This window comes from Colletotrichum fioriniae (genome assembly GCF_027942845.1).
Source record: "Colletotrichum fioriniae strain IMI 355084 chromosome Unknown scaffold_6, whole genome shotgun sequence".
NCBI lineage: Eukaryota > Fungi > Ascomycota > Sordariomycetes > Glomerellales > Glomerellaceae > Colletotrichum > Colletotrichum fioriniae.
Window position 1 is genome coordinate 1002033 of NW_027076842.1, and position 23253 is coordinate 1025285.

A 23253-nucleotide genomic window follows, 5' to 3' on the forward strand; every position below is an offset into this window, starting at 1 on the left:
TGTGCGCCATGCCGCTTCAGTACGAAAACGGATAGCCGCGGACCGACGTGCATCGGATGACGCCTCTGGTATTAGCCCAGCCCTTCATATAGAACAGAAGATGCAAGAAGATCTCTTTGTGAACCAGCTCAACGGCGTTCTGAATATTCTTGCCCATCGATAAGTCTGTGGGTTTTCCTAGTATCTTCGCAAGCTGCGAGTATCCGCCGAGAGAGCCCGCGAAGGTGGAGCAGCTAGTGACAATGTCGGATCGTTCCGATGCCGTGTCACCCTTCATCGGGATGCCGACATGCTTTCGGGCCGGTCATTTCGGTGTCACTATCCCGTTTCCTAGATTAGTTAGTATGGGACCATCGACATTCTCGCTGCGAGAAGTTTCCACCCGGTGAATATGTGTACAGATAGCCGGGAACTAACTGCAAGGGCGTCGTTGCATTGTGTACTTCACGTACGAGGTAACCGCACCGACGATATCTCTACACCCTCGTCTCACCCGACGATGACGGACCCCCTTGAATTTTCATTTTCTCATTCTACCCCTGTATGCATACAGAGCCAGTTGAAAGTGACAAGGGTCGGCCGATGTGACTCGTCACCACTGAGATGAAGCCCGAACTTGAGGCTAGCAATGGAGGAAGACATCCTTTACAGAGGTCACTGGCTGGACTTGCAAGTTGCAACCCTTGTCGGCGAAGTATCGCGCGCTATCCGCCTAGTGCCGTCTTCGGCGACGAACAGCTCAGCGAGGTACGAGACAGTAGGCACCTCCCTTGTCCCATCGTTGCCGATCGGCTATAAATGGACACGTGCTTACCGGGGGATAAGAGAAGAGTCCCAAGGAATTCCATTATTCGGACGCTCAGTCGATATGGTAAAGATTTAGTTTATGAGCTCGATGTCCACCAAGCGGATGACCAACGTTTGACAGCAGACGTTGTATTAAACAACGTTGACATAAGTGGGCACCAGACATTCTACTTCGTATCTGCACGAAGCCTGTGGGAGCCTGACTTGCCAGGGCGGCCCAGACTGTCGGGTCCTGGGTACGTGGCTGAGATTATTTGGTAGGCAAGTCTGTGATTATTCCACGATTCGGCGGGCGTCCCTTCAGCCGACTGTCATTGAAAATGGTAAGTCCAATCCTGCAACAAGGGCGCGTAGTTTTGCTCAGCAAAGCACATTTTCGAGGTAACGTGTCATGTGCAATGAAGGCACGGCAGTGACACGGGTGTTATCGGCCTCCCGTGGACAGGGTATGTAAGAAACCGAGATATTCTAGGCATCTGGAGTGGTCGGAAATGTGTATAGCGTAAAATGCGAAGGGTGAGCTGATATCGCCCTGACGGTAGAGACAGCCTAGTTGCCGGGATGATCGCCCGCAAGAGGTATTAGTTGAACAACGACGATGGTGGCGTACTGGAGACAGGGTAGATTGGCTGTGGCCGGGAAACGTGGAGGTGCCGCAACAGAGAACTGCATTTTGGGTCCAACCGTCGTGTCGTGGGAAGAAGGCCAAATTCTCGAACTCTGAAGGGACGCGGGGGTAGGAAAAGGTTGAGTGACCTGCTGTGAATACGTCCATCTAAATGCGAGCTGAGCGTGCGACGGATCATTCTCGGCTTATCTTCAACAACAGGATTCAACAATAGCATCCATCGGCGAATCCATGGCCGGGGTTGGGGCTGACATGGTGACAGTTTGCGTTGAAGTGTAACGGGTTGATAAGGTACCTTAGGTAATGAAATGAAGTGGGGAGCCTGGCACGGGGTACGTACATACACACCTAAGACAGCCAATAATAGGCAGTTGGAGAATGGACATCAGCCACATGCCTCCAGGGGCAAGCCACGGTTGCCTCGCCAAACCAAAACCACTTTACGCGTTCAACCTTGAGGCGCGTCGCTTCGCGTTTTTGGATGGGAGTTGGTCCCCTCCTTTTTTCCTTGTTGCCCGCTCACACTTTCTGCGGCGGATCACAATTCCCCCTCCCCCCCCCGACACTCCAGTATTGACGCTTCTGCAGCCTCCCCTTGTACCTCATGTTATCAGCTGCTTTCGCAAATCGACGCCTTTGATACCCTTTTCTCCCCGTTCAATCAAGTGCCGACTCTGACGACAATTGCTGTCATGGATTCGTTCATGCTGCAAGATGCAGCCGCCTTAGACCGTGTGCGCGCAGCCCAAGAGTTCCTCGATCCCCGTACGTCTGCTTTCGCATCTCCGTACATGTCTTTGCGCCTCTGAATGTTGCACACTGACCTGTTATAACCACAGAAAATGATTCCCAAGGACGAAGCTACCGATCAGCCATCATCTTGATGTTGCAAAAGCAGCAGAGAAGACTTGTCGTCAACCTTGACCAACTACGTGTCCACAATGCCGAACTTGCCTCCGGAGTTCTTCAAGACCCATTCGACTATAGTCTTGCCTTCAACCATGCCTTGAAACAAATCGTCAAAACACTGCCCCAGTCCGGCGATGCGGAAAAGTTGAACGAGATCTCCTACTACTGCGCATGGGCTGGTAGCTTTGGCATGAATGCCTGCAACCCTCGCACACTGTCCTCCCAGCACCTAAACAGCATGGTGTCCCTCGAAGGCATTGTGACTAGATGCTCGCTGATCCGACCCAAGGTTGTCAAGAGTGTGCATTACAATGAAAACAAGGATGTCTTCCACTTCCGGGAGTACCAAGACCAGACCATGACCAACGGCGTCACCACATCGAGCGCCTACCCTCAAGAGGACGACGAAGGCAACCCGCTTACTACCGAATACGGCTTCAGCACGTATAGAGATCACCAGACCGTTTCTATCCAGGAAATGCCCGAGCGGGCCCCGGCGGGACAACTCCCCCGGGGGGTGGACGTGATTCTCGATGACGATCTCGTCGATAAGGTCAAGCCCGGCGACCGCGTGCAACTCGTCGGCATCTACAGAACCCTCGGAAACAGAAACACGAACCATAATAGCGCCTTATTCAAGACGGTTATCATCGCCAACCACATTCTTCTCCTGTCATCGAAATCGGGCGGTGGTGTGGCCACTGCCACTATAACCGACACGGATATTCGAAACATCAACAAAGTGGCAAAGAAGAAGAATCTTCTCGACCTTCTCTCCCAGTCACTTGCGCCCAGTATTTATGGTCACGCGTACATCAAGAAGGCAATTCTTCTGATGCTGCTTGGTGGCATGGAGAAGAATTTGGAGAATGGGACTCATTTGAGAGGTGACATCAACATCCTCATGGTGGGAGATCCCTCCACGGCCAAGTCCCAGCTTCTTCGATTCGTTCTCAACACGGCGCCACTAGCAATCGCTACTACCGGTCGAGGTTCGTCAGGTGTCGGTCTGACAGCCGCTGTAACTTCGGATAAGGAGACGGGTGAGCGGAGACTCGAAGCGGGAGCTATGGTCATGGCTGATCGTGGTGTGGTATGCATTGATGAGTTCGACAAAATGTCCGATATTGACCGTGTCGCAATTCACGAAGTCATGGAACAGCAAACTGTTACAATCGCCAAGGCTGGAATCCACACTTCGCTCAACGCCAGGTGCAGCGTTGTTGCTGCTGCTAACCCCATTTTTGGCCAATACGACACCCACAAGGATCCTCACAAGAACATCGCCCTACCAGACTCCCTCCTGTCTCGTTTCGATCTGTTGTTCGTCGTTACTGATGATATCGAGGATACTCGGGATCGGCAGGTGTCGGAGCACGTTCTGCGCATGCACCGTTACCGTCAACCCGGGACAGAAGAGGGCGCACCGGTGCGTGAGAACGCCGGCCAAGCCCTCGGCGTTGCCATCAACAATCAAGCCGATACCCAACGCCCGACCGATGTGTACGAGAAGTTCGATGCGATGCTACACGCTGGCGTCACTCTTACCACTGGACGCGGCGCGAACAAGAAGCCCGAGGTGCTCAGCATTCCTTTCATGAAGAAATACATCCAATATGCCAAGACCAGAATCCGACCTGTCTTGACTCAGGCTGCATCAGATCGCATCTCTGACATTTATGTTGGCCTCCGAAACGATGAGATGGAGGGTAACCAGCGCAGAACCAGTCCTCTGACCGTCCGTACTTTGGAAACTCTGATTCGTTTGGCGACCGCCCACGCCAAGTCCCGACTATCTAATCGAGTAGACGAGCGCGATGCCCTTGCGGCCGAGGCGATCCTCCGTTTTGCACTGTTCAAGGAGGTGGTCGAGGACGAGTCGAGAAAGAAACGCAGGAAAACTCAGACTACCGATTTTGCGTCCTCAAGCGAGGAAAGCTCGTCCGATGACGATGGTGACGATGGAAACTTCAAGAAGACAACAACACGGACACCCGTCCAAAGATCCTCGCGGTCGACGCGAGGCGTTGCCCGACCTCGGCGAACCGCTGCTGGTGCCAGCAGCGCCAACGAAGATGCCCCTGAAAGCGACGCGGATACCCCTGCTGAGCCTGATGCAGTGGAAGAAGCAGAAGAGGATATCTACGAGGCGACGCCGCGGAGATCCCGTCGTCGCGGTGATGGCGCGGCTTCTTCAAGTGTGGCACCGCACACGCAAACATCGTTTGCATCATCCATGCCTGCTTCTCAGCTGCCTTCTCAGTCCCAAGACACTGGCGAGGATGATGACGAGCTGGCATCGGGAGCAGCTGGCCTCGCCATTGCTGACGAACCCATCAGCCCCCAGCGATTGACTGTGTTCAGAAGCGCCCTAGGACAGCTACTCAACTCAGCCTTGTTCGACGACGATTCTGCCAATGTCAATGCTGTTCTTGAAGCCGTGAACACTAAGTTGCAATCGCGCAGCGGTAGTGCCTTCAGCAAGGAAGAGGCCGTCAAAGCTCTCAAGAAAATGGATGAAGCCAATCAGATTATGTACGTTCCCTTGCCTGATCTCTAATCTTCTATTCTTACGTGACTAATCGAGAAATAGGTATACCGATGGAGAGCTTGTGTACAAGATCTAAGACCCGTTGGCATGATGTGGGATTGTTTGTGACATGACATCTGGCGTTGGTATTATGACGGGGAGGCGGCGTCCCTGAGAGACCTTGCTATGTAACGAATAGAAAATCGATTATTGTGGTTCTTGCGCAGTGGTTTGAAGGCGCCAGATCTAACGAGTCGCACTTTACATTAATTTTTGCCATTATTCGTCTACCCATTTCTATATGTATCACCTCAGACATAGCATTTGCTATGGACTTTACTGCGTTATTTGCAGACGGGCTCGGAATTCTGCAACCCGGTCTTCTACCTTTTCGCCGTTCCATGTCTCCTCGCCCTCCTCGTTCTTGGCTAAAGTCGGTACGCCAACTTGCTCTATAGCAAAGCTGGCGGCAACACTGCCCCATACTGCAGCTTCTTCGACGCTCTTACCCCTTGCAAGAGCAACAGCGAGGCCACCCAGGAAGGTATTGCCGCCACCTGTTGGATCTACCACTTTCGCGCTGTCCTGGTGAACGGCTGGGATCCACTGTTCGGTACCAGAGTCTACCTCGATCTCCTCGCGAACAACAGCACCTTCGTCGTCCTGAAGCAAGCCGGCGAAGAGTGCTTCCATATCGGTATCCGGCTGAAGGCCGCCCCTCGTATAATCCTTCTTGCGACGCTTCGGGCCAGCCTCGTCGCCAGTAGCGGGATGGCGTTTGCGGCCGCCGTTGCGAGCAACATAGCAGCCCTTTTCCCCGGCGCGGATGACGAGCGTGAAGGACGACAGAGGCATACTCGCGAGAAGTTGCTCGCAAGATCTCTCTACTGCTGCTTTCGAAATCTCTCCCGTGGCTGGGTCCAAGCCGTCGTCACCCATGAAACCTGCCAGCTCCGAGTGGTTCGGACTGAGGATATCGATCAGGGGAAGGCAATTTGTACAATTGAGAAGTTCGTCCGGTGTACACAGGTCAGGTACAGGTTCCCAGATGAATATCGGTTTTATGTACCAATCTGGCGGGCACACACGTTTGCGGGCTGAGGTGATTTCGGACACCAAGTCTCTGCATCTGGCCGGGGAGCAGATCAGGTGGAAGGTCTTGGATAGTAACAGGTGAGGCGTCAGGTCCCCTGCAGTCAGGCGCTTCTTGGGGGTGGTGTACTTGAAGGCGCGCTTCTCTGCGTTCTCGTATCCATTCCATCCGCGGGTGGTCAGCCGCTCTGGGTCCTCACGGAACACGACTGATGTTTCCCAGCTGTTGATGAGGTCAGTCAAGGATTGTGGAAAGTCGGAACCCTTGTCCACAATCCAACCGACCGATGAGGCATCCGGGGCCGGCGAGAAGAGACGGGCTCCGAGAGCACCGTATGAGCCAGCACCGCCGAGAATATCAAAGACGGATGGCGTAGGCGGCAAGAAGTGTATCTCATCTAGTCATTGTCAGCTGGGATCCGTGCAGTGAAGGGGCGCAGCGGGCTGATGTTGTATTCGTAGAGATGGACACCCGTGGAGAGAGGTTGACTCACCTATGATGAACATTCCCAACGTCACAAAGTCAATGGCAGGCAATGCCTTGACTTCTTCGTCAGTGAGACGCTGCTTTTTCGGCGATTGTGACTCGTCTTCGGCCATGGTCAGCTTCACAATGAAAAGAGTTCTTGAAATGGCAGATCAATGCCAAGCACGCGTTGGGTGGCGTGAAGCCTCGAACTTGGTCAAACGAGATTTTGCTTGTTGACTGAAGTACTCTGCTACGCGACAGTGGCCACTGTTGTGTGAAGGTAACAATTAGAGAATCGAGTAGTATTCTTGGAGCCAGCCGAAATGTCGTAGTAGGACAGGTAATTTTGAATGCGAATTTGGAAAGTGAAGGGTTTTTGAAACTAGGTTACACCCACTTTGCTGTGTGCTATGGGTTATTGGTCGCATCAGTGTCGGCGAGAATGCACAATGCAAGCACGGACGAAGCGAGGTGGCTCTGACAGGCTAATATGTGCTTTACGAGAGGTGAGGTGAAAGGGTTGCAGACGATACAGGTGCAAATTGGAGTCGCAAACCGAATTGTAGAATGGCAGCTAGAGTGAGCCTCAAGATTTACGACAAACAGTTGGATAGCAGCGCTAATATCTATCTTCTCTTCTAATTTACCCCACCCACTGCAATCAGTTGCAATTTCGACCCGTACACTAGAGAACGCCGTCGTCTATGAATTTTTGGTACCTGGAATGATCTCATTTGAAATCCTGCAGATAAGGCGGCACACATAACCACACATTGGGCCGGCACGTGGCAGGGCGCCTGTGGTAGAACGGGAGAGCTTCTAGAAGCCTATCTTACCTCGCTCAACTCATTTGAGCCAAGAGGGGCAGCCCATTATGGGCCCGGGCTCCGTCCTCGGCACACATGGCGTGACTGACAGCCAAACTGCGTTGCAAGTTGTTACCAGCCAAGTTCGAGAGTTACAAGGTGACAGGGGAGTTCTGGATGAAGTTGGCTAGTCGGTCTAAGTCCATTGCAAGAGGAATTTTGAGGTTGAGATGAGGCGAGCAATCCAAAGGGATCGCATATTACTAACGGCCTGGATCTCACCTCCATCTTTACATGTTTAGCTGCCCATATATGCTGCCTTGGCTTGACGACGTACGGATACCAAATTTGGAAGGCTGGTCGTGATTTCAAGTGACCCTTTCTGTCGCTGAACGACTTTGCTCAGCTATCGTCATCAAGAGCGGCTTCTTGGCTTTGGTTTCACGGACTAAGTGTTGACTTTGGCGACTGCCTACCAGACCATACGTACGCCCGGAGTACACGAGCTGAAGAGCAAGCTGCGTCTGAATTAAAAGGCCTTTTCGAAGTTGCCTAGCATGCTGACCACCGTCATCTCGTCGCATGCAAGTGCAGATTGCGCTGTATCAGCGAAAACGAGCAGATGAACGAGAGGAATCCCATGCGCAGGAGATGTGTGATCGATCTAAGGCTTCAGCAGACACCTAATCTTGGTTCACAATATGTCTTCCACATTAGAGGTTGCTCTTTGAGATGTCTTACGCAAGCTTGGTTAGCCAAGCTCAACATGGGAATAGTTAGATAGGCTTTGGGCCGGGTGCCTGAATAGATGTAGGAAATGCCTTAGGCACGAGATTCAAGGCATCTAAAAAGCGCAAGGCACCCATCAGCTTCGGACGGCGCGGTAGGTACCTACCCAGCGTGGGATGGAAGGCACCCGAGGTACCTTGTCCTGGGACCCCAAGCACAATCAGTGAGGTGCCTGAGCTTCCTCCACCAGAGGTACAGTGTCTCTAAAACAAAGATACGTACTGGCGCGTCTGTCCTCCCCCCATTGTCTGGCATGATATTGGATGCTTGCGATAATACCCATTCAAAACACCTCGTCCGCCAACCTCGTAGCTCTCTGCTCAATTATAACATCTTCAGCGGCAGCCGACCCATTGCTTTTTGCAGTTGCATTTCGCCCATCCTAGCAGCTCCGCACTAGCTGAAACTTCACGCCCAATCTTTTGGCTCTCCCCCAATCAACCTTGCAATAGTTGCTTTGCAGTGTTGAGCTGTTCCGACAGACATCCTGCACGAGGCTTCGGTTGCATTGAGCTCACTGCGTGTTGCAACAGCCCACCCTGCTATTGCCCTCGCTGTCATTGTCGGTATTGTTCTTGCCATTGCATATCCGCCGCGTCTTCCGCTACCGATCTCCGTCCTCTGACACACTTCGTCACACCGTCTCTGTTCGTCAGTGCTTACCCCCGGCCCATCGCCGCCGTCCTATAATCTCTCCTGTCGACCTTCTCCTTGCAACAAGCTTCGGCTCCCCTCCTCTGCCCAACATGGCAACAAACAACATGCATAACCTCACCACCCTCATCAAGCGGTACGTCGACTGAAATCCTATGAGCCTGGACTGCTTTGCATCCAGCTCTACGGCAACATTAACGGGCTTCAGCTCGCTGTTGCTCCTATTATGGCACCCCCTGTCAGCACACTCGCAGCTAACCTCTAAACAAGGCTCGAAGCTGCTACGGCTAGGCTCGAAGATATCGCCACCTCTACCATCGAGCTTCCCCAAGCAGTTCCCGCTCTCAATCAATCCGTTGCCTCGCCGCCTGCCGATTCCAATGCCTCGGCCCCTCCTCCGCCGCCGCAAGCCCCCGCCGCCCCTCAAGCCCCCCGGAGCCAGTTCCAGAGTCTATTGAGGAGTTCGACCAATTTATTGCCACATCGGTCGAGAAATATGTCAAAACCAGTCAGCAGCTTGGAGGTCTTGTTGCTGACCAGGTCAGTCATTGATACACATGTGCGAATCGTCAGTTCTTTGGATGTTGACTAGGTTCTCCGTAGGCTGCCAAAGTTCTGCAAGGTTTCCAAGCCCAGCGCAACTTCCTGCTCATCACCACGAAGGCCAAGAAGCCTGACCTGAATGGCGCCGAAATGGCTGTCTACCAGGACCTCCTCAAGCCCATTAACGAAGCTCTTGTAGCTGTCAACAATATCAAAGAGTCCAACCGGGGTTCGCCAGTTTTCACCCAGCTGAGCGCTGTTGCTGAGGGCATCATGGTTCTCGCCTGGGTCACTGTCGACAACCGCCCTTACAAGCATGTCGAAGATTCGTTGGGTTCTGCCCAATTCTTTGGTAACAGGGTGTTGAAGGAACAAAAGGATAAGTATGTCTGCGTGGATGATCTGAGGTGATATTGAAGGTCCCGTGGCTAATGCGGTATTCCATAGGGATGCGCAACAAACCGAATGGGTGAACGCCTTTTACCAAGTCTTCCGTGACCTTGCCGACTACGTCAAGCAAAACTTCGCTAGCGGCATCCCTTGGAACCCGAAGGGTCAGCCAGCTCAGGAAGTTGCTAAATCATTGTCCGCGTCTGCAGCTTCCGCCGCTGCTCCTCCTCCGCCACCCCCGGCCGGCGGTCTTCCGCCCCCACCCCCGCCTCCCGGGCCTCCCCAGTGCTGGATATCAAGGAAGAAACCCCCGGCGGCAAGGGTGGGTTGGGCGCCGTGTTCTCTGAACTCAACAAAGGCGAGGCTGTGACGAAGGGTCTTCGCAAGGTCGACAGATCGGAAATGACACACAAGAACCCGTCCCTTCGTACAAGCTCGAAAGTTGATGGAGAGGCATCAGCACGCGGCAAGAGCCCAGCCCCTGGCAAGAAGCCTAAGCCAGAGAGCATGCGCGTCAAGAAACCGCCAAAGAAGGTGCTTGAGGGCAACAAGTGGACTATTGTATGGAAGCCCCCTATTATTATGTTTGGAATGGTATGTCACAGGTGGCTGACTCACATGTAATTTGCAGGAAAACTTTGAGAAGGAGCCTCAGCCTATCGAAATCGAGGCGTCTATTTCGCACTCCATTCTGATCAGCAAGTGCAGCAACACTACCATTATTGTGAAGGGCAAGGCAAACGCTGTTACTATCGAGAACTCGACTCGTCTCTCGTTGATCGTGGAGTCCCTTGTGTCTACTGTGGACGTTATCAAGTCTCAGAACTTCGCATTGCAGGTCATGGGGGCTGTGCCTGCTGTTTTGATGGACTCGATTGACGGCGCCCAAGTCTACTTTAGCAAGGAGAGCACGGACACCAAGATCTTCTCGAGCAAGTCTTCAGGCATTAACCTCAACGTCATTTCGGGAGAGGATGAGGACTATGTGGAGGTACCGCTTCCATCGCAGATTTGCTCCTACTATGATGAGGGCAAGGGCGAACTCGTCAACGAGATTGTCTCTCACTCAGGTTAAGATAGACCGACCGTCTCAGTTGTAGACAAGGAAGGGGACTAGACTAGGTATGGCCAGAGTTGGGCCGAACTGTAGGAGTAAACATGGCGGCGGGAGATTTTGTTCTCCACCTTACATAGCCTGCTTCATTTTGGACCTGTTCGGTTACAACTTGCCAATTCCAACCATATTACATTTACGCATACTGCACTATAACCTGGATGAGCGCATGTTTGAAGGAGGAGACAATAAGAAGCTGTCGAAACGATGTGTTTGATACTACTACTCGAGCGATGTGGCGACATAGTGTAGAGAGACTCAAAGCGAAAAGACTGCGAAGGGGGAAATTTTCAATATGATCGCGGTGGTGCCGACACCACCGGTCACGTCTATCAGGTTGCCGGAGACGCTTCTACTGTATCGATGCAAAGAACGACCGATCATCTACATGTAACCACATATGAACACACATGCACACCCTCACACAACTGATGGAGCGCCATTGGGACGCTGGTGGACTTTATCTTCTCTCACCCGTATTGCGAACGACAACTCCTCCTTCATCCCCTCTCTTACAAAGGATTCTCTGTCACATTTACAGCTTGGCCTTGGCGGGCTTGATGGTGGGGATGAGCAGGTCGCGCATCTCGCCTGCCGCCTCGTTGAGGAAGAAGCTCATGCGCTGGCTGCCTAAGCCCTTGGAGACAACGTTAAAGTTAATGCTACACGGACAGGACGGATTAGCTTGTTTCTCACATTGTTGGGGGGTATTCGTTGCAGCAGACGACAGCAGACAAGTCACGTACCTGTTCTCGTTGATCATGTAGGCAATTCCGAACCCGCCGTCAATGACCTGACTCCATCCGTACCCGTTGAAGTATTCTGAGCTAAGCTGTGATGAGGACAGATACCACGAGGAGGAGTAGGAGAAAGCCGGGTCCTGGTAGATGGCAGGCAACTCCTGACCGGGCTCGAGCAGCCTCTTCAGACCGAACAGGTGTCTGTCGACGCCCTTACCGTCCGAGGCGGCAGTGATGTACTCGAGGTGGGAGTCAATAGCCTGACGGAAGAGGTCGACCTTGGCCTTGTCCTCGATGTTGGGGTCGGCCATGGCGTTGCACCACGAGACGGAGGCGTCTGACACGGTTCTGCACGTCTCGGTACGGCCTTGCTGGAAGCGGCGGGTGGCGGCCGACTCGTATGTAGGGCGGTTCTTGCCGTACATCTTGTGGTATGCCAACTGGATGATCATTTGAACGTAGGCGTCGGGCGAGCACTTAAACTTCTTGATCAATCCCTTGCCGTAACCCTGGTACGCCTGAACGGCGAGCTCGTGCTGGCTAATGACATCGTGGAAGTCTTTTCTGGCGCGGTCGATCTCGGCCTGGACTTCCTTGGTAATCTCGAACTTGACGACCTGGGGCTCAGGTAGGTTAGAACGGATCGAGGGGTCGGAGAGGTCGAGCTTGTTGTTGAAGATGAGGTCATTGATGAAGTCGTTGAGGCGGTGAGTGGGGGTTCCGTCCATCATGGAGTGCTCCCCCATGAATCCCGAAGTAGCATTGTCATTGACGATGAACTGGAGCGGCTTGTCATACCAACGGTTGGCGCCGTCACCGTGCCAGTACTGATGCGCGCGCTCCTCGAGAGTGACGGGAGCAGAGTCGTCAAGGCACACGACGAAGGAGGATGCCTCAACGGCCTCCAGAGAGGCGGCGTTCTTGGGGCTGGCCTTGAGAAGGATCTCGCGCGCATCTGACCAGACGTCACGGTTCTCGCTGGTCAGAGCGCCCACGGGAGGGACTCTCTGGGCCAACTCGTACACCTTGTTGAACTGCTGCTCGAGCTCTGACGCGTTGAGCTGCTTGCCGTCCACCTCGTGCAGAATCTTGAAGATTTGGTTTTTGCGGATGGCAATAATGTACTTGTGATCCTTGTGGGAGAACTTGGCGGGGTAATCGGCAGGTTTTGCGGCGACACGGCTCGTGTTGAACATCCACTTGTAGCTGTCCATGCAGATGGGCAGTCTCTTCATGTACTCGGGCTCTAGCGTGCCTTCGTCGACCTGCTTCTTGAACTCGAGAACAGCCGAGGTGATGGCTGCGGCCCTCTTGGCAGGGTTCCTTCTCCGACGGTCGTCACGGTGAGAGTAGAAGTAGCTCACGTAGGGCACGACGGGGTCTCTGTAGCTGAGGTATGCCGCATCGTTCCACCACTCGTATAGCCAGTTGCGGTGCGCGGGATCTTCTCTCCGGGCGAGCAGCTTCTCCTGGAGCTTGCTACCGACACCACCGGGCTTGACAAATTCCTCGACGGCCTTTTTGCTGACGGCGAATTCGGATTCGGAGAGAAGGGGGTGGAGGGTCTTGATGTAGCGCGCGGCTGTTTCTTCGAGAGTCGGCACAGGCAGACGGGGCAGAGAGTCCTGGAATCTCAGCATGGCGCCCTTGGATTTATCCTCAACATATCCTGTATGCAGTTCACCGTGTCAGTCGGGAGAAGATCAATGCGCCGAACGATACGCGTCCTCGGTCATTCAAGGCGCAAGCGCAAACGCAAACGGCTTGAGAGTGATTGGAGAGTCGCAATTTACCTGAAGGGAGGGAACTGTTGTTCCGCTTTGACGCAGGAGCCATGGCTGCAAAGGTCTGGAGAGAAAGGAGACGTGGTCAGAGAGTGTGATAGACGGAGTATGAGGCATAGAAGATATGTGTTTTGTATGAGAGTGTGTGAGAGACGGGAGAGAGAAGCTCCCCAAAAGTGATGGATGGAGCCGAAGAAGCGGAGCGGGGTGGGATCAAGGATGATGGCGTTGAGCCGAGGCCAAAGAGCAAAGCAGAGCAGAGTAGAGAGAGGACAGCGGGAGGAAGATGGAACCGCGTCAACAAACAAAACGTACCGGACGAGTAAAGGTCAGATGTCTCAAAGAAGTCCTTGCCGTGGCAGACCTAGCCTCCAGCGCTCGCAATACGGCCGACATGACCAATTCTTGAAAAGGATTAAACGTGTGGTGGTGTGTGAGTGGTTGGGTGGTGTTAAAATAGTTGCAGTGCAGACGCAGTGGTGGCACGCACGAAAAAAGATAGCCGCAGAAAGATCCGCGGCAGACGGCAGACGGCAGGCGACTCAGTCGAGTGGTTTTTGGAGCCGGAGCGGAGGCTAGCCGGAGCGAGCGAGGGACGAGGACAGAGTGACAAGAGTGACAGACTGACGGATACCTCAGACACCTTCAGACAGACGGGGACCTGGAGTGAGTGGCTGCTTGTCACAAGCCAAAACGTAGGTGCCACGCGGGAATCCCTTTATTACCAGCAGCAATGTCAACAACAACAGGGATGTGTGGGCTCTGGGCTTGCAGGTGAAGTGAGGTGGTGCGGCATGCAGTACCTTACGGAGGAGTAATGGTAGGTACCTCAATTAGGTGCCCCAAGAGGAGACGGCTGCGGTTCGGTACGGGGTCCGGCTATGGGGAACAGCTGGGGTATGGGGTTCCAGGTTCTCTTGAAGTCGCTGTAAGCCAGATGCTTCCAGTCGCAACAACAGTGATGGGACCGTCCGGTGGGGTGGGGCTGGTTTGTCGATACCTCGGGCTGCCAACGTGTAGTGGCGTCTGGGTAGCAGAAGGATCCCTGAGTGACGGGAATGAATGCTGTGTGAGGTTGACGAAGACACCGAAGTAAGATAATGAGCCTGTCCTATTCCTCGGACAGGTAGAGTCGCGAGGGATGGTGTGGGATCGCGTCTTTTCGATAAGGTGGCTGGCAAGAGGATGGGACGGTGTAGGTAGTTCAGCGCCGTAGGGAACAAAGTAGTACAGACTACCAGAGAGGGAGCATGTACTCTTTGCTGCGATTCAGAAGGGGGAGAGAGAAAAAAACTCTAAAAAAAACTGAAAACGCTGAACAACGAGTGCCTATATCAGGAAACCGATCAAGGCGAGGTATCCGTAGATGAAGCAAGAAGTAATTGAAAAGAAAATGCAAGAAAGGGAGGCAAAAAGAGTTGTGGCATCTGGCGTCCTCTGGGCAGGTAGGTATGATCCTATGGTATTATGACAAGCCGGACGGGACCATGGTCCGGAGTAAGATATTGGGCACAATTCATTCTTGACCCTCTCAGACATCAGGTCTCTGACCTCTTCCTCCCTTGGGTCCCGTTTTGCTCAGTTCTCACTCTAGAGGTTTTGTAGCACGATGCCCGAACGTCCGGCGGAGCGGCGGAGATGGACCTTGAGTTGGGGAAAAGGGCACGCGCGGCGCGAAGTGCGCTACAGACCGCAAACCGGCGGCTGCAGCACTGCAGAACCCATACTGCGAGTCTGCAAAACTGCAATTGAGTCTCGGCCCTCGATGCGTGCGCGCATACCACCTTGGATCCCGTACTGACACCATCACGCCCTCCTTCTCTAAATTCCCTCACTGGCTCATTGTCCCTCGGCGCATCGCGGTGCAGCCGGCAAGGTGTCTTCAGTGCCTTGGTCACTGGCTGTAGAAGCGGTGGATTGGGACTTTGAGCCGAGGTAAAACAGGGGTGAGCAAACGTTAGCTCCAAGAGCCCGCCAGCCCCCATGCACGCAGCTTTTACCCCGTACTTTTCTTCTTTTATGACGGTGCCGATCGCATCGGTGGATACGCACGATACGGTACCTAATGAGTTGTACGGAGTAACTTGCACAGAGTATGCGCACATCCTGGACCCCCCCGTATCCGTACGAACACTCCAGTCCATCTCCATCCCTAATTACCAGGTATGTGTGGAAATCCCCTCACTCTGTTCTCTTCACAAATGGTCTCGGAGGCCGGATAATCGTCTGCTCTCTGGTCTTGCTGAGCCTAGCCTCTCGGCTGGATCTACCAAGGATATTCGGTCAAACCTATACAAATGACAACCGGGGCTCCTGCTCAATATGTACATTGCCATCCATTGTCTCCGATGGGAGGTTCATCATGAAATCAATGGCACTGTTCATCAGGGCGGAACACACATCCAATCCGAATCTATACCACTGACTGAGAGCACAACGATGATGCCTATCATACCTTGAGCAGCTACCACGCACACCGGACAAGAGGGGAGCCCCAGACAAGGCCGGGCTGGACCATCGGAGGATCGAGCTGGTCAAGGTCCCCTTCCGTTTGCCCGGACATCTTGGCATCTCAACAGCTACATGAGCCAGGACAGTCAGGCACCTAGATTGCTCTTGAGAAAGGGCGCTCCCCAAATACCTGACGGAGCGGCGCTTTCTCTTTGCTGTTACCTTCCATACCTTTGTACTTCACCGGCCGGTTCATGAAGCACGGCCCCACAGCCCGGACACCTGCCACACCAGGCTAGGTCACGGCCAGGCCACGGTCACAAGGCACTTTATCTCACAGACTGCGGTTGACCTCAGCGTCTCAAGCACCACTCCCGCGCCGTACGCGCGTTAGTGAAGTGGCTTGCTCAACGGCCACAAACTAGATCACCTTACTTGAGCTTACCCATGCAGCTGGATCTGACTTCCTTATGCACCATTGTTCTTTCCAAACATGTGAGAGCAAGCTAACATGGCATATCCATCAAACTACCAGCACTGCTTCACCACGAGATCAATAGTAGGTACAGGGCAATACATTTGCATGTGCCAACGCCCTTTGCCCACGATGGTGCTCGCAACTCACTTGATAACCATGTAGCTCGAGCAATCACACTGCCGCCCTCGAAATTCCCCTGAGGTCTACACATCACACGGTGTTGGCAAGGCGGAAAGCAGGCAGAAAACGGGTAGTGTAAGTATCTAATACAGTTGCATAAACGACAATACGTCGCCCAGCCATAGGAATCCCTCCGACGCCCAAAATCATCCAGACTATTTCAATTCACCACAATTGTTTGTGCCGTTCCCTGGTCATCACCAAACCAAACCCCTTGCAAAATACAGGGACCCCGTTCTCTGCCCACACGCAGAGCTATATTCGTCCCAACGGATCTCACAGATGTCTCCTTCGAAGAAGAAACAGCGTGCCATGAGCCGCATCAAGCTTCGAAGCTCTTAATCTGCCCTCCACTGCTCAGAGGCTGCACAGCGCCTGCTCCAGGCGCCGCTTGGAAGGTGAGGTTGGCTCCGTCAGACATCGCATCCTGGGCTTGCTTAAGACCTTGATCACCGCCTGTCTCGACTGCTGCCTTGAGTCCATCCTGCACCTCGCGGACGCGACGCTTGAACGCGAGGCGATCCAGGAACAGCTGTTGTCGTCCTCTCTCGAGCTCTCTTCTCTCTGCTTGCAAGATGGCCTCCATCTCGTTGAAGTACTTCAACTTCAACTCCAACTTCTGCAGAGTGAGGTTGGCCGCAGCGGACACCAGTCTTGTCATCTCACGTTCCTCATGGGACACCAGGCCAGCGGCCCGGGCGCCCATGGTAGCCATGGGAATGGTGGCCAACGTCGTCGTCGTCGTAGTAGTTGTCGTAGTGACGTCTTGGCGGATGTCAATTTCCATTGAGTCGCCGTCCTTGTCCTTGCCCTTACCATTGGTCACAGCTTGCTCCTCCGCGTTGCCACCCTCGAGTCGCCTGCGAAGCTTACGCGTGAGCTCTTCGGCAGACTTGTTCGCCGCCGCCGCCGTACTGGCAGGGTCTGCCAGGCCGGCAAGGAAGCCGACAACGGACATGACCGGGTTATCCGCCTGGCTGAAAGGCAAATGGCCACCCTGCTGTCCGAGCATTGCAAGGCCGGTGGGCGCATTCACGGCGAGGTCCGAGTCCGCATACTTGCCCTCAATGTCCAAAGACAAGAATTGCAAGACGCACTCCTCGCGTGTTCGCGTACCCACGTGATCCGCAATCTCATTCCAGTCGTCGTCCATCCTCTCAATGCCCTCAAGCAACCGAAGGATCTCGGCATCACTCCACGGTGCGTCTCTGTCGAGGACGGTCGTGTATGTGGGGTTTTCCATGCGGGTGAATTGAGCGCTTGTCTGGTTGCCTGGGAGGTGACCCTCGAGGAAGCAGCTTGGGCAAACATCGTACTTGGTCTTGGAATTCGGATCGGCTTGAGAGCTGTGGTAGTATAGCCTGGTGCAGTCGATGCCGCAAGTGTGACAGTTGACCTTGACAATAGGTGTCTTGGTAGCATCTTCGATACCCGAAACACCATTCGTCACTGGCGTTTCGCCATTGGTCTTCGGTTCGCTCTTGTTGAGTTTTGTACCCTTGGCGCTTGCTTCGTAGATGTTGCGGCTGACTTCCAAGTTTAGCTCGCTCTTAGCAACCGGTGTTGCCGCAGCCTTCTTTTCTGTATCGGCACTGGGCTTGCCAGCAGAGACGACGGCGTCGGCAGAGGGCTGCCACGGCTGAAGACCACGTGGGGTGTCGCAAATGATCTTGAAGTGACCAGTGAAGGGGGGGCCGACATGCGAGGGCCGTTGCTCTGCATCAACCTGCATCGCTTCAGTCAGTTCACCATACAACACAGCGCATCGGTTTTGATCCTACCTGGTAGTTAATCAAGCCCCACTGCTCGAGGAATGAGTGGACGCGCATGATGGCGCAAACGTCTCCAGCCAAGTTTCGTCTGCAGGCCGTGACAGTAAGGTATTCCACGGGATTCAACCTGTAGGTGTTGATCATGAAATCACGGTAGTCCTTGTAGACAGCTGGTGTTTTACTGCGGTTGCGACTGTTGAAGAACTCGGACATGGCCTTGCGCTCGATGTCGTTGATTGTGTTCATGTCGAACCAGGTGCTGTAGCTCGGCAAAACGATAGCGTGCGTTTGCGAGATAAGGTGTTCTCGGGCCGCGGATTCGAGTGTCTCCTTGGTCTTGGAGTCTTGCCCCTCAGCATCGTTTCCAGCTGCAGCATCATCGCCGCCCTTTGCTGCTTGGCCATCCTTTGTTTCGTCGCGAGCACCGCCCATTTCCTCATCCTGCGTAGCCTCCGGCGCGGGGCCTTCGGGGGCGTCGAGGGGATTGTCGGATGTGACGCCTGGTGCTGGTGTCGCGCTGTCCTGCTTGATGCTAGGCTCAGCGACCGGGCCTTCGGTCATCTGGACATCTAGAAACATAGTCTTGTTAGATGCCATCAATTGTACCAGTGAAAGCAGTGCTAATGGGGTCGACGATGGCACGCACCTTCAGCTCCATCTCCCGGGGTAGGCGCAGCAGGTTGCAAAGGTGGTTGCGAAAGAATGGGATTGCTGCCAGGAGAGGCGGCGTTGGAAATTCCGTAGTTGGTTTGGTCCTCCATGATGACTTGTGACTGGATGGATCTTAGGAGGAGGCAGGCATCCAAACTCTTGTTAAGGCGCGCAGAAGCTCAAGGGCGCGACGCGCAAACTGGAATACAAATTGCACGGATAGAATGCCCTATGACATGCGACTGGTGGAATCGATTGATTGATGATGCAGCCTGTGGGTGTGCCCCTCCAAAAGCGCGTGGTTCTTGATGGGAGATGATGAGGTGTGGTCGTTATGGAGTCGCGTCTGGATCTGGAGAAATTTTGGCGCGAAGATACCGGGGGAACTGCTCTGTCCTTGGGCCTCTCCAAGTGTACCTTTCCCCTGCGCATTCCCTCGCCGGAAGCTGAAGCGCGACGCCAGGTCCATCTAATCACGTGGTCTGGGTGGTGTCACGTGCAGGTAGCCACTGGTATCAATCTTTCTGACTAAGGTACCTAAGGTCTTGGTGCACGTCCCTGGTTCAGTGTCCTGAGTCCTGAGAGGCTGAGGCCGAGAGCTCGGAGCATAAAGCCGACTGGGTTGCTGCGGCTAATCTCACCCCCCGCTCAAGCCAGAGCGTCTCTACCTCTGATGACGGCACTTTGGCAGCTGAGAAAGGCTTCATGCGAACTCGGCCTAGTAACCTCGGGCCGTGTCCAACCGTTCTTCTACAACTCGAGATTCTACACATCAACACCAAAGCCCTCGCTCACGGTGAGCCTCGCCAATTGTTCCTTTAGACGAGCCTAGTAAATCCAATACTTCTCGCATTCGTCGTAACCCCCAAAATGCTGTTTCTTGCTCGAAGAGCCGCTGGCAGCGGGGCTGTCGCAGCGTCCAGGGGACTCTCGGGGTTCCGATCTGCGTCGAGAAGAAGTCTGCTGTCGACCCTCGCCATTCTGGAGCAGAGAGAAGGTCAATTGAACCATGGCTCACTGAGCGCCATCACAGCAGCAAAGAAGCTGGGTGGATCGATCCACGGCTTTGTAGCGGGAAGCAACATCAAGGGTGTTGCCGATGAGGCGGCAAAGGTTGAAGGTGTCGAGAAGGTCATTGCAGTCAACAATGCCGCGTACGACAAGGTAGGCCATTGTTAGAGAATATCGACAAACTGAGAGGTCCCGGAGCTGACATTCCCATACTTGCAGGGTCTCCCCGAGAACTTCGCACCACTGTTGGTCGAGAACATCAAGAAGGGTGGCTACACCCACATCATCGCTGGACACACTGCCTTTGGAAAGAACTTGATGCCCCGCGTTGCCGCCATGCTGGACTCGCAGCAAATCTCCGATATTACTTCGATAGAGGGTGAGAACACCTTCGTCCGCCCAATCTACGCCGGCAATGCCATCGCGACAGTAGAATCATCCGACGAGATCAAGGTTATAACCATCCGAGGCACGGCCTTCCCCGCGGCCGAAGTTGCCAGCGGCTCAGCTGCGGTGGAGGATGGTGTTGATCCCAAGTCTGACTCTGCTACTGAGTGGGTGTCAGAAGATCTTGCCAAATCAGACAGGCCAGACCTGGCTACCGCTGGGAGGGTTGTTTCTGGCGGCAGAGGCCTCAAGTCTAAGGAGGAGTTCGACAAGGTTATGCTGCCCCTGGCCGATTCTCTGGGTGCTGCCGTTGGCGCCTCCAGAGCCGCTGTTGATAGCGGGTACGCTGATAACAGCTTGCAAGTTGGACAGACTGGTAAGGTCGTTGCGCCTCAGTTGTACCTGGCTGTTGGCATTTCGGGTGCCATCCAGCACTTGGCTGGTATGAAGGACAGCAAGGTCATTGCCGCCATAAATAAGGATGCCGATGCCCCTATTTTCCAAATCGCGGACGTTGGGCTCGTGGGGGATTTGTTCGACAAGGTGCCAGAACTGACTGAGAAGATCAAGCAGTAAATAGCAATGTTTCTATAGTCTACAAAGAGGGGTATTTCTACACTTGACTACAATGCCGTATTCTATGACAGGATCCCGAGCATGGCCTTGGTGGATGTGAACTTCTCCCGCTCTTTGCCCGCGGCCTGACCCTTTGCCTTTTCTACGCCATCGATCCGTTGCCAGTCTTCCCAGCTTGTTCTCTTATGAGCTGAGTCACCGGTTTCTGCGCGGACACCATCCCACCCTGCCGCGGGCTTCTCCTTACCTGCAGACAGGAATTGCAGACCAGACAGCCAATCTTGAATGATGGAATCGCCCGTCTCAAAGGCGTCCTGCATGGTCGACGCAATGACGCCAGTCGGTCCTCGTTTAACCCAACCGGCACAATAGACACCGGGGATCACCCCTGACTGCGTCGCCTCAGACGCTTCTTCCTGATCTACCGCAACAACTCTGCCGCGTCCATCGTTCATCACGACACCTCGGCGGTCATCGAAGGCTACACCGGCCTCTTTGAAGCCGGATAAGGGAACGGACTTGTAGCCAATGGAACGGAAGACCAAGTTCGAAGGCACCGTGACAGTTTCTCCGGTAAGCCGGGCCTGAGCACCGGGATCAAATTTGTGAGACAGTTCTGTCCTCTCGAACACGGTACTCCCAATATCGGCAGGAGAATTGGTTGGCCAGAAACTCGACGGGATTCAAGCAGAAGTCGAGCGACCATGACTTCTCGACATCGTCTGGACGAGACACGGAGCCCTTGACGACCACTTCCATCAACCGCTTTGCTGCTCTCGGAAGCGACTTGATGTCGGGGGGGGATGAGCGTGCTATCCACCGGATGAAAGCCAATACTTCTAATCTTCATCAACTCCCTGACTTCCTTGATTGTGAACGCGGCCTAGGTGGAAGGATCAACTCGTCTGCTCTATTTGGACCAGGAAAGTTGAGCGGTTTGCTCACCTGCATTGGACCTCGTCTTCCAACGACATGAACTCTCTTGACGCGAGAGGTTGCAAGCTGAGCAAGGGCCTCTTCTGTGATGTCTGTCCGCCGCAAGGCATCGATATCCTCCAGCAGCATTCTAGCAACATCCAGGGCCACGTTGCCCTGACCAATTACGACAGCCTCGTCTCCTTTTGTAAGATCGGGTGACAAACCGGCATACTCGGGGAGCCCATTATACCAGCCTACAAACTGGCGAGCTGAGTAGACGCCTTGGAGATCGGATTCTCCAGGAATGCCCAAGGTTCTATCCTTGGCGGCCCCGTAGGCGAGTAACACTGCATCATAATTCCGCAACAAGGTGGGAAAGGGCACATTGCAGCTGTCTGGATGATGGCCTACGTCGCCTATGGACACGTTGCCCAGGAAGTTAAATTTAGGCGATGCCGCAACCTCTGTGAATTTATCCTGACAGTTCTGGGGGCTGTGTGAGCAGCGTACGCCGGTGAAGCAGATAACTAGACGGGGGTAACGAACCTTGACTTCGGGATGATCCGGAGCAACGCCGAAGCGGACGAGGCCAAATGGTACCGGAAGCGACTCATACATGTCCACTGTGGTCTCTGGAAGCTGGGACATTACCCGGTAGGCGGAGTAGAAGCCTGCTGGACCGGAGCCGACGACGGCCAGTCGGAACGGGGCATTTTGTTGGCGGACTTGTCTCGCGGCGGTACTCGACGGGCGCGATCCGGAAGCGCCGGTGCCCACTTCCATTCCGAGACGGCTGCAGGCTGGGCGCAGCCGGGCCCGGCATCGGGATAGGATCATAGGACCGGTCGAGGGTAGCTTGGAGGAGACTTTGGTCTGGTCTGATGGATGAGAAACTTGACTTGCCCTAAATGACACTGGCAGCTGCGTGTTTATACAATGATAAATTTGAGATGATCTGGTCAGCGAAAATGAACAGCTATCGCCAAAGCTGATTAATGCAGCCCGAGTATAGGGCACCTAGTGAGTCAAGTCAAAGAGGGCGTCGGGGTGAAAGATTTCGGATTTAAATCGAGATTCCACAACCCGGAGCCGGGCCTAGTTGCGGTACCGATGCTGCAGCATGGACTCGGCGTCCTCGGCCTACGGTCTACAAAGCCACTCACGACCTTGGTTGCATACCCTGGGCTATGCCTGGATTCGATAGAAGAGTACGTGAAAGCGTCAGCCGCTGGTGAAGAAAAGCAGGCCTGCGATTGAACTATCGATACCGTGACCAACGAAGCTGTAATACCTTGTTGCAGCTTCTCTTGAATTACAGCTACCTACCTACCTGTAAAAGTGCCCTGTTGCTTGTGATCGAGGCCTGGCCCAAGCTTTGTACGTCATCTCGACCCTCTCAAAAGTTTGGGGTTCGGGACCAAGTGGATATCTAGGTACCTTGTGTATTATGCAAGGTACCCATGATCCATGATTCAGACATCTGGAGGTGAGAGATCAATGATCGTCGAGCCAGGAAAAGGTGCAATTAGATAAGATAGGCAACTTCAAGTGACAACTTTCAGGCGCGGCAGGCT

The 23253-nt window shown here is 54.0% G+C and overlaps 7 protein-coding genes across 7 annotated transcripts; 3 read left to right on the top strand and 4 right to left on the bottom strand.

Annotated features, from left to right (window-relative positions):
• Nucleotides 1-2127: 2127 nt before the first annotated feature.
• On the top strand, nt 2128-4971 carry MCM3 (MCM DNA helicase complex subunit; the record flags this gene model as incomplete). The annotated part of the gene is made up of 3 exons (XM_053189674.2): nt 2128-2200; nt 2275-4879; nt 4938-4971. 3 exons carry the CDS (start codon nt 2128-2130, stop codon nt 4969-4971), a joined length of 2712 nt encoding a protein of 903 aa, XP_053053127.1.
• A 239-nt stretch (nt 4972-5210) lies between these two features.
• On the bottom strand, nt 5211-6566 carry N0V96_005708 (uncharacterized protein; the record flags this gene model as incomplete). Its single annotated transcript, XM_053189673.1, has 2 exons — nt 5211-6364; nt 6461-6566. The coding sequence occupies 2 exons, from the start codon at nt 6564-6566 to the stop codon at nt 5211-5213; spliced, it is 1260 nt and encodes a 419-aa protein (XP_053053126.1).
• A 2210-nt stretch (nt 6567-8776) lies between these two features.
• SRV2 (suppressor of rasval19) lies at nt 8777-10692 on the top strand (the record flags this gene model as incomplete). The annotated part of the gene is made up of 6 exons (XM_065757476.1): nt 8777-8820; nt 9020-9224; nt 9288-9610; nt 9675-9865; nt 9922-10178; nt 10249-10692. The coding sequence occupies 6 exons, from the start codon at nt 8777-8779 to the stop codon at nt 10690-10692; spliced, it is 1464 nt and encodes a 487-aa protein (XP_065613819.1).
• A 574-nt stretch (nt 10693-11266) lies between these two features.
• CAT2 (Carnitine O-acetyltransferase mitochondrial) lies at nt 11267-13307 on the bottom strand (the record flags this gene model as incomplete). Its single annotated transcript, XM_053189671.2, has 3 exons — nt 11267-11393; nt 11478-13140; nt 13265-13307. The coding sequence occupies 3 exons, from the start codon at nt 13305-13307 to the stop codon at nt 11267-11269; spliced, it is 1833 nt and encodes a 610-aa protein (XP_053053124.2).
• A 3379-nt stretch (nt 13308-16686) lies between these two features.
• Nucleotides 16687-18897, bottom strand: ssr2 (SWI/SNF and RSC complex subunit Ssr2; the record flags this gene model as incomplete). The annotated part of the gene is made up of 3 exons (XM_053189670.2): nt 16687-18090; nt 18146-18705; nt 18783-18897. 3 exons carry the CDS (start codon nt 18895-18897, stop codon nt 16687-16689), a joined length of 2079 nt encoding a protein of 692 aa, XP_053053123.2.
• Nucleotides 18898-19657: 760 nt separating this feature from the next.
• ETF1 (Electron transfer flavoprotein alpha-subunit) lies at nt 19658-20761 on the top strand (the record flags this gene model as incomplete). The annotated part of the gene is made up of 2 exons (XM_053189669.1): nt 19658-19951; nt 20018-20761. The coding sequence occupies 2 exons, from the start codon at nt 19658-19660 to the stop codon at nt 20759-20761; spliced, it is 1038 nt and encodes a 345-aa protein (XP_053053122.1).
• Nucleotides 20762-20823: 62 nt separating this feature from the next.
• Nucleotides 20824-22462, bottom strand: ARH1 (NADPH-adrenodoxin reductase; the record flags this gene model as incomplete). Its single annotated transcript, XM_065757477.1, has 2 exons — nt 20824-21345; nt 21707-22462. 2 exons carry the CDS (start codon nt 22460-22462, stop codon nt 20824-20826), a joined length of 1278 nt encoding a protein of 425 aa, XP_065613820.1.
• Between the last annotated feature and the right edge of the window lie 791 nt (nt 22463-23253).